At 32.5% G+C, this 10,786-nt stretch overlaps 1 protein-coding gene across 1 annotated transcript in view; it reads left to right on the forward strand.

The window, feature by feature from the left end:
• LOC126748164 (adenosylhomocysteinase-like 1) overlaps positions 1-10,259 on the forward strand; it is a 34,676-nt gene extending 24,417 nt beyond the window's left edge. The window contains exons 6-11 of the mRNA XM_050457202.1: positions 3,588-3,786; positions 4,940-5,243; positions 5,520-5,685; positions 7,433-7,679; positions 8,034-8,154; positions 8,214-10,259. Coding sequence (XP_050313159.1) covers positions 3,588-3,786; positions 4,940-5,243; positions 5,520-5,685; positions 7,433-7,679; positions 8,034-8,154; positions 8,214-8,220 — 1,044 coding nt within the window. The 3' untranslated portion in view covers positions 8,221-10,259. The remainder of the gene's footprint in view (positions 1-3,587; positions 3,787-4,939; positions 5,244-5,519; positions 5,686-7,432; positions 7,680-8,033; positions 8,155-8,213) is intronic.
• Positions 10,260-10,786: the final 527 nt, after the last annotated feature.

A 10,786-nucleotide genomic window follows, 5' to 3' on the forward strand; every position in this document is an offset into this window, starting at 1 on the left:
ACCCAGTTTTGCATTTATCCTCTATAAGTAAACGTCTTTTTTATACGTAAATAAGCACTTTTGCAGCTAATATTGTAGTATACCTTTAGATATACCTTTAGATATACCTATTAGATATCAGTGTAGTCTGTCAAAATGTAAAATAAAATCACTTTCGCGTTTTTTGTCTAATACCGAGTTTTGCATTTAGTATACTCAAATAAGGTGAAGATCGCATCAAAAGATATCAGGTTCAACAAAGCATTATTATATCTAATAATATAATACTTAGTTGCCAGAATAAGTGAAAACTGAAATGAAAGGAACACGTCAATATGCAGATTATAAAAAAAATGAAAGCTTTTAGCTTAAAAAAATATTTTCATAACATAAAATGGTTGAGTAGCAAAGGAAGATTAAAACGTTGAATTACATTTTTTTTGTTAAAAACCTAAATTTGGTTCACTTAAGTCAGTTTTAAAGACATAGTTGAGCATGAAAAAAATATGCTAAAATAATTTTCTTATAAGCAGATAAAAATTTGAAGCTAAATAATGTCGTACTTTCTTACATGTTTACATTTTTTACTCACAAATAGTGAAAGAATTTTCGAAAAACTCGGAAATAAGTTCTATTCTTTAAAGATTTAGTATTTATCAAATTTTTTAAGTACAAGTAATAATACACTGAACATGTGATATTATCACGATATTGTAAACACCGAGAAATCAGCTGATTCTTCGACATTCCGGAATGACATAAGTGGCACACCGCACGACGTCTCGAAGGTTAGCGAGAATCTTCCGGAACAGCGTAGTGCGTTTTCGTACTGTAAGTGTCTAAATAAATTAGTTGACTATTTTCTATTGTTTTAATTCACACGATTTAAGAGTAACGTATTACTTGAGGGAGGCCATGACCCGGACAACATTGTTTTTGTTGGTGCAAGCGATTTCGGTAAATTGTTGCAAGGTTTAAAAAATTATTTGCTGGAAAATTCCGCCAACCTGGAAGTAAAGTTGCAAGAAAATTTGGCGAGTCTGAAGGCTAAATTACTGGAAAATTCTACAAGTATACAAGAAGGTTTAAAAAAAAAATTGCTAGTGCCACACTAATCTGCCACATTTCTGCCACACTAAGAAAGGATTATGCCAGGTTGAAAGAAAAAATTTTGGAAAACAATGCTAATTTAAAAAGTGAGCTTGAGGAAAAGTTAAGAGAGAATTCTGTCAGGTTGGAAGAAAAGATTTTGGAGAACAAGAAAGAATTAAAAGAAGAATTTCTGGAAAAGTCTTCTTCACTGGAAAAGCGGATTCTTTCTTTGATGGAAGATAGAATTCAAGAAGTTCAATACAAACTTGCAACACTAGACGTCAACACTATCGATGAGCTGCGCTGTAGACCTTCAGCAGTGGACAATAAGAACGAAGTTTGTGGCAATACGGAATCAGCTGATGCGCCTCAAACCACCTTAATTTAATGGTATTACATCCTGGAATATTTATCAGCGTCTTTTTGAAGCGGTTGCAAAAGTAAATGGTTGGTCATCCAGGGATAAGGCCACTGCATTTACATTAACCTTGAGAGGAGATGCTGCTGCCATCGTGCAAAGAATGTCTCCAGAAGAACGAGAAGTGTACGACCACCTAGTCAGGAATTGCTAGTCAGGAGATGCGTTATGGCCCGTGACACTTGGAACATGTTTACCACATGCAGCTGAAAAATCGGTGCCAAGAGTCCGGAGAATTTTTGCAAGAATTTGCAGCCGACATTGCACGTTTGGTTCGACTAACTTATGCAGATTTTCCGAAAAGAATCATGAAATGTTTGGCAGTCCGAGCATTCCTCGATGGACTCCGCGATGGTGTGCTAGTAGTAAGAACTGCCTTATCTTACTACTAGCACATCCACCTCAGCTAGTAGATGTCCTAACACTCGCACAAAACTTTAAGTCGAAGTTGCCAACAATACGAACAAACGCCAGGGCCAGGCCGTATCCGGTAAGTGATTCCATAATAGGACGACTTTAAGAATCCGGTCAATCGGATAATTAGGGAAGCGGTTGGAGGACGTAGCCGCCAGGACCGGAAATTGAAGTGTTGTAAACACGACAAAGCAGGTCACCTTTCAGAAGAAGCTAGTTCCACTTCCTTCAAATTAAGAAAGGTCGATGCGAAGAGGCGATCGTCGACCTGTCTTCAGCAAGCCGCAGCAAAAATGGTCTTTCTGGAGGAGTTCGAGTTGTCAGCGGGCAGAGAAGAAAGAGGCTAAGTTATTATCGTCGATGATATTTGGCAAAATGAGGATCTTATAAGAGAGAAAGATCCATGATATCCAGATAGTTTCAACCTGGATAAAGAAGGGGAAGCAGTTGCCAAGTATTCTTAATGTCAAATCATAATAAGCACAATGGAACTCAATGGAACTTAATTTTGGAAAATGGACTCTCGCGCTGGAAAATAGTTGATAAGTCATTAACTTTAACCGACTGGCTCCTTATTATGGAAACCATGAAGACGCTGAGCTGCGGCAAATTCAACCAGAGTCGGATTTGACATTCGATATATTCATGGCTCATCATTCCAATAGATGAAGGAGTCGGTGCGGCGTAACCTGTGAAGTGCAACAAGACTTGTTTACTGCTCCAGCTGAGTATGCTCTGACACATTGTGTAGCTAAGTCTAGAGGAATTGCTTTCCGTAGAAGGTTCGGCAAAATTCAAGAGCTTCATTGGTCTAACCCCAAAGTCGGGCAAGAACTCAATATAACCGATCAAGAGACTCGTATAAAGACCTTCTACTGCTTAGCAACAAGGCATCATACCAGAAGCCAACCTATAAGGACGTTTGAGACGCTTTGTGTTTTCTAAAAGAGGAGTTGCTTGCTGAGGATCTGAGCAAGTTCTGGTGTGCTATTACACTCCCCAACGTCGTTCTGTGGAGAAAATTTTGATTGTTATATCTACAAGAGGTCAAGTTGCAAGGGGAGGACCTTTTGCTGATATCGACATCCACCATCTTTGAAATTATTTCGGGACGAAATGAGCTTAGGGAGAGGGCAGTATAACGATGTAAACACTGATTTTCCGCTATTCCGGAATGACAAAGTGGTATATTGCACGACGTCTCAAAGGTTAGTGAGAATCTTCCGAGCAGCGTTCTGCCGAGTATATAAGGAGCCGCATCGCCGATAGTTATCAGTTCAATAAAGTAAAGTTCGGGAGTGAGATTTAAATAGTTTAATAAATAAAAAATAAATACGGTGAAAATAAATATTTTGAGTAGTAGTAAGTGACTATGTTTTCGTAGTGTAAATAAATTAGTTTTTTATTTTCGATTGTTTTAATTCAGACCTAACGAACGAGAAAAACGTTACAATATTTAAAAGGCTTTAATTCGTGCCAAAGCCCCTTAAAGATAGCCATATAGGTATGTAAGTGCATAATAATCGTATGTTTTTATTCTAACATTAAGTATTCTTTGTTGGTATAGCAGGTATATTTAATCTATATATTGAAGAACTCACGGTTATAGACATCACATAAGTAGTGAATAAGACTCGAAAATCACTTTATCCAATTTTACTATTGGTAATATTTTTTTTTTAAGAATGAAGTAGCAGCAGCTTTGGCTGAAGCTGGTTTCTCAGTATTTGCTTGGCGTGGAGAAACGGAGGAGGAGTTTTGGTGGTGCATAGATAAATGTGTAAGTGCTGAAAATTGGCAGCCTAATATGATACTAGATGATGGAGGCGACGCAACTCACCTAATGCTTAAAAAGTATCCTGCCATATTTAGAATGATTAAGGGTAAGACATTTGGATACACATTTGTTCAATTAAATTAAACAGTTTCTATTTCAAATCGCGTAAATTTTCCTTATATATTATATACGTTAAATTTAGGTAACAAAAAATAAAATATTTTATTGTTGGAAACCTGTTGGAGAATAATGCAAGCGAATCAGTGATTCCATTAATCTTACGTAATTATCGTTCACCAATTGTTTTAAATATTTGGCTGTGTGCTGGGGATTGTTATTCTACTGCGTTTTGACGAGTATATAAAGAGCCGATAGTTGTCAGCTTAGTGTAGTAAAATTCGGCATATTGGCACGAAATTTAAATAGTTGTAAATAAATACACTTAAAATAAACATCTGCAGTAGTCGTGAGCGATGGTATATTCGTAGTGTCAGTGTGTACATTGACTGTCTTTGATTGATTGAATTAAAAAAAAACCAAAGCACAAGCAAATCCATTCTCTTTATGGGTCAACATGGCATGAAAAATATGCCCACAGCTTTATATATCCTCTATCATATTTTAAACCGCTCTTTGTTTATTTAGGTTTCATTTCCTAATATTTTCAGACTGTAACCTTTCAGTCGTTTATGCTCCAAGTATGCAACCTTGACGAGTTATTTTCTCGAAATCCTCAACCAAACAAATTGGTTTCTCATGTTATAATGGTTCTCAAAGTTATTACTGCAGGAAGAGTTTTTCTTTGGATATGGTTTTGAGTATGGTTTTTCTTGGTCATACAGATTTTGTTAGCAATTTGGAGAATCTTTGTATCCGTCCGAGAATCTTTGTCTGTCATTTCATGTTTCATACATTACTGTTCCATGGTCTTGGTTCTTTAAAGCAAAAACCTTTTTTTGCATGGTAGGTTCAGAATTTTTTTTCCCCAAATTTGTAAACTTAATTTAAACCAGAAGCTCTTATTTTATAAAAACTTAAATAAATTAGTTAAAACATCCAAGCATTTGTTCCAAGTAATGTAGTTGGGTTTTCCGTGTAGTTAAATATCGAATTTGGGTAAAATCGGATCATATATGTATGTAGGCGTAGAGCGCAGCGACTCAATTGTGTATATTACAATGTATGTATTCACAATGCAATGATATAAATCAATATAGCTGTAATACATTATACACACGATAATCATACTCTATCTTTAGGTATAGTGGAAGAAAGTGTTACAGGCGTACATCGTTTGTATCAATTATCAAAAAGTGGAAAACTTGCAGTTCCGGCCATGAATGTTAATGACAGTGTCACTAAAACAAAATATGACAACTTGTATAGCTGCAGGGAGTCCATCATTGACAGTTTAAAGAGATCTACCGACGTTATGTTTGGAGGAAAACAGGTTATTATTTGCGGCTATGGGGAGGTTGGGAAAGGATGCAGCCAAGCCTTAAAAGGATTTGGTTGCATTGTTTATGTTACTGAGATTGATCCTATATGTGCGCTTCAAGCAAGGTAGGTCGTGCCAAATATGTTATTTCCCAAAACTCCAAATAAAGGAAGATATTTCCTTTTTATTTTTGGTGTATATACCCTGCTGAACATAAAATAACCTTATTTTTCTTGCATCTTGTAGATATTAAAATTTATAATGATTTTAGCGAGCTTGGTAAATAGTTCTTTTAGTAAACTCAGGATATGTAATTTCACATAAAATGAATTCTCTAACTAAAATAATTTTAAACTATTATTATTTTAATTGTAGTGGCCTATATTTACACATATTTTTAGCATGGACGGATTTCGTGTTGTTAAACTAAATGAAGTTATCCGCAATGTCGATATAGTTATAACTGCTACCGGAAATAAGAATGTGGTTACCAGGGAGCACATGGACAAAATGAAAAATGGTTGTATCGTCTGCAATATGGGCCATTCCAATACTGAAATTGATATTGTAAGTGCAGGCTGTACCATAAATAACAGCTAATAAATATTATAACAGGTAAAAGACTATTGAAATTGCAACGCAACATTCTAACACAGCAGGATAACAATGTTCTGTCCTAACCTTATGACTAATCATTTTCTTATTATTTAACAAAAAATAGTTTTTTTTCTTGGAACCCATGCAATTATTTTACCTGGTATAACAATAGCCTCTATAAGGAATGTTTTATTCTAACGAGCTCTAAGAGTATGTTATCACGAAATATAAGTTATTAACCTTTACTAGATTTTAAAATGGTGTTGGTAAATTTTAAAAAAATATTGTATGTAGGGTGTTTCATAATTAGTGGGACACACTTGGAGGAGTGGGCCTCAAAATAAGCAAATTTGCGCAATAAACCCTTATCCGGACATTAATAGATTTTGACATAGATGTTGACAGGATGATAACATTTTAAGAGAAAATCTTATTTTTCACAATAAATTTGACATTCCTTTAGATATTTTTCTGAAAATTAGTAAGTAGATTCTATGCATCTAGTACTATTTTTTAATACATAATTTAATTTTTTATATTACAAATGCGGTTTACCATGTGGGCTAGAACTTAGTGAACTCTTTAAAAAAATGGTACGTCACTGATTCTTCTTCAAATAAAAAATAATTTTCAAATCCTTTTTTAATTTAGAGTTTGTTTTCTCCAACGCAACGTATCGTTTTCGTATAAAAAACAAATCCATGAAACACAAATCCAATAATCCATTGTTCGAAATTTATTTCCCGCTAAAATTAAAATTTTTAGTTTCATCCGTTTGATAATGTTTACGGTAATTATTATCAGGAAAAAAAATTACCTGCTTTTAATGTGGAATTCGGCATCAGAAAACGAATTTTTGCCATAAAAAAATAACTTTTTTCTTAAAATGTTATCACCCTGTATATGAAACAAAATATATATTAACATTCAAAAATTTATATTATATTATAATATAATATATATTAAAATATATAGCGACTTGCCCATAAGATATCATCAAAGTTATCATTCAAAAAAGCCATTCATCATCAAGGTTGTGGTCATAGCAATATAATTGTATACGTTTCCTAGTTTTCGTCATGTTGGTATATTAAAGGTTGAAACTTCTCACCTTAATGGCAAGTTGCGTCATGCTTTTGGCATACTGCATGTCGGGTACTGAGGCGATTTGATTTTTGCCTGGCTGCTTTACAATATTAACACTTACAATATAAAAATATAATGTACCACATTGCGAGGGATGAAAGGCAGTTATATCTGTGAAGTTTGCAGCTATTGTTGAATGAAAAAGTATATTACAAAAAAGTCAGTATTGTAATAAAATAACGGTAACTTATGTCATATATGTAGAACTTCACACAAAAATGACATTAAGTTACCCCCTGTTAAAATTTATAGTATTTATCTAAATGTTGTATATTCAATGCACAAAGGCTGTAAAGAGGTATAATAATAAAGAAGAAATAAAAATGCTTGTTCCTGTACCTTATACATCTACTAAAGAGGTAAAATCTCCAAGTCAATCGTGGGTGAAGTTATTAGTGCAGAATATTTTCTTGAATAATTAATAACATGTTAACAAATAGTTTGAGAATCGCTTATGAAACAACAAAAAAGGTGCAAAGCCCAAACTATACTTAAAAAGTAAGCAAAAGTTGTTAGTAAGAGATCAAATGTAGACGCTGAAATTAATTGATTACATTTTTTCCTTTTTTAGAATAGTCTTAGAACTACAGATCTCACATGGGAAAAGGTTCGATCTCAGGTAGATCACGTTATATGGCCTGACGGAAAACGCATTATATTACTAGCGGAAGGTAGATTGGTAAATCTGAGCTGTTCCAGTCTACCTTCGTTCGTAGTTTCCATCACATCAGCAACGCAGGCCTTGGCTTTGATCGAACTTTTCAACGCTCCGGCCGGTCGTTATAAATCTGACGTTTATTTACTTCCGAAAAAAATGGGTAAGGAAGTTCGATTTTTTATACTAAACTATATAGGCCCTCACCAATAATCTTAATCAGGGAAAATAAATGTGGTAATATTTATTATGTTTTATCGAAATAATAAATTCTATAATAAAAATTTATGTATATGTATGCTCCTGATGATGTAAGAGCGTTTCAAAATCAATTTTTTTTAGCATAAATTATCATATATCAGATGTAAAGCGCGAGACCTATACTACATCTCCTCCTTAAAATATCAAATAAAGCAATATCAATCTTTCAAATTGAATCGTTTTCTTTATGTTTTATTTATTCATTATATCGAAAGACATTACTATTTTACTAAAGATTTTCATTATTGTATTATAGATGAATATGTAGCAAGCTTACACTTACCTACATTTGATGCTCATTTAACGGAATTAACTGATGAACAAGCTAAATACATGGGGTTAAACAAAGCAGGGCCTTTTAAACCAAATTATTATAGGTTTGTATAGTTTTACTTTGGGTGTTCCTTTCTAATTGCTAATTTCTTTCAAATTGCAGGTATTGAAGAAACTAATAATACTAGGTTGCCGCGGTACTTAGTGTATTTATTCCTAGCTGTAATAATTTTATCGAAAAATTGTTTCTTGAAAGAGAAATTTGCTATGGCCTAAAAATTTGATTTCAGCTTTTGCTTTTCACTTTAGCCGTAACAACTTTTGGTAAAATACTTGCAGCAGATGTTAATTATTATGTTAGTATTAACTAGAAATTGTTGACTTAAAAAAGACAGTATTTGTTAAAAATATCCATTAGAAAACGCTTTATATGTACCATATGTATATTTGTTAACTTTGATCTGGATGACGTTTTGGATGCAGGTATGGCAAAATGATATTTTTAATTTAGAACGGGTAACACTTACAAGCAAATTACAATAATTTTAATTTAAACTTAAATATAATTGTTTTTACTTTAAGGCTTTAATAAAACCAGAAGGTCTCTAGGCAGTTAAAACGAAATTTGTGGTATATCTGACATTTAAACCTTTAATTAAAAAAATCTATGTCCCGTGTCAGTGTGCCAGTACAGCAGAGCAAAGAAAAACTTAAGGATTGTATAAGATGTTACTAATTAATATAAAATTACACTAGTTAAGTATTTTTTTTGTATATAGTTAAATAAAATCTGCTTCATACCATTACGCGACATTTGACATTTTGCGATAAGAAATCTTTATTAATAAATGTCAATTTTGATTTTACTGTATGTTGCATTGAATTTGCTCAAGCCCGAGTCTTCCATGCTGGTTTTGCATGGGCGGATATTTTATTACATTTTTTAGTTACTAAATAACGAAACACATTTAAAATGTGTTGGTACGAAATTGCCAGTTTTTTAAATTCGGAAAGATCATTCGGCCGTATCTGAATTCGAAATATATTAGAAAACTTCGCTTTTTTTCACTTTCAAAAGTCTTTTCCACTTTAATACTCATATTTGTTAGTAAAAAAACGTGTATCAAAACATGAATTTAGAACATTTTTGAAACCAAAATGTTTGCAATTGCGTTCTGATATTATTTAAAAACTAATAATTACTTTTGGGTTTTTAGAAAAATAATATGTGTGTGTATTAAATGTTACCGTATAAGTACGAACATGATAAAGTCAATTAATATACTACAAAATATAAAATCCTTCAATTCAAGATTTTTTTTCTCTCTAGAAATCTTTGCCTTAACGCTAAAAACTAGGTATTAATATCGAGCGTTTCATCAAAATTTCTTTTGCAAACATCACGTCGCAAAAAATAACGAGCAATTCTATTTCTGAAACGTGTGTTACTAGATATTATCTTAATCCGTCGCTTCTTTCTTAATACATTGACAATAAGACTGTTATAAAAAGCAAAATGTACAAGATGGCATGTTCATAAAATTAGGGGACAATTGTTTGGCAATTGCATAAACCTTTATGTTAGCTTATGCTTTTTTTGTTCTCAAGATACATGTCGTGCCTTGAAAAGAAAACTTTTAGTACTTAACTCAAATTTCGTAATTATACTTTGCTTTAAAAATACAGGTTTAATCAATTAAGACAACACGATTTAAGAATAATTCATACTCGAAACGTTTTAGTTAATAGTAGTCGTGTATCGTAACAAAACAGGTTTAAGTTTACTATAACTGTTTATTTATTCTATACGATGAAATATTAAACAAAAATATACTTGACATAATATCTTTCTTTTTGATATACATTATATATATATATATATATATATATATATATAGACAAAAAAAGTTACACCTAGTATAAGTTACTGTAGTACTAATAATGTAAAAAACCCCAAAAGTAATAAACGTCAGAGTGAATTTTACATGTTTAGGATACAGTTTGCTAGAAATATAAAAATCATTATAAATATTTTATATAGTGTTAATTAATTGTTTTTTTTTAGTTCTGTATGTAGCTAACTTTATACAAAAAACTGAAGTATTAAAATTAAAGGTCAATATTTTAAAATAAATTCTAGTAATAGTGTAATTTAAATGAAATGTATTATTGACCATCCTTAAAAAAATAATAAACGAGAAAAATATTACTACCGAATATTTATTTACCCTTAATTTTTAACACAAATGATCAGTCTATCTATGTATATACAGGGTGGTCCATCAAAAACAGTCCAGCAAGGTTTGAGGCCCTTTTTTAAAAAATGCTCGAACCCGTCGATTTTTGATTTTAGGGGGACAATTTTTTTTTAAAGGACATTCAATCTTATTTTTTTTTGAGCTACGCATCGCCAAGCAATGGAGTTCTAAACATTTTACTGTACATTTTAGGTATGTGAGTAAAAAATTGTTTTTAAACTATCAACAATCCGACTTTCTCTTCAGTAAACAATTATTGAATTATACTTTATAAGCAATCAATGTGCAAGACTAACGGCAACTTTGTTTAATGAGAGACATGCAGATAAACACGTACATCATGGTTACATCCTAGAGTTAGTGGCAAAATTTCGGGAAACTGGTTCGATGGCAAATAAAAAGCGGAATATTGAAAATCCAGTGAGAAATGAGGCAGTAGAAGTCGGTGTTATCGATGAAGTTAGTATGAACCCTACTT

Source organism: Anthonomus grandis, chromosome 22 (assembly GCF_022605725.1).
Source record: "Anthonomus grandis grandis chromosome 22, icAntGran1.3, whole genome shotgun sequence".
NCBI lineage: Eukaryota > Metazoa > Arthropoda > Insecta > Coleoptera > Curculionidae > Anthonomus > Anthonomus grandis.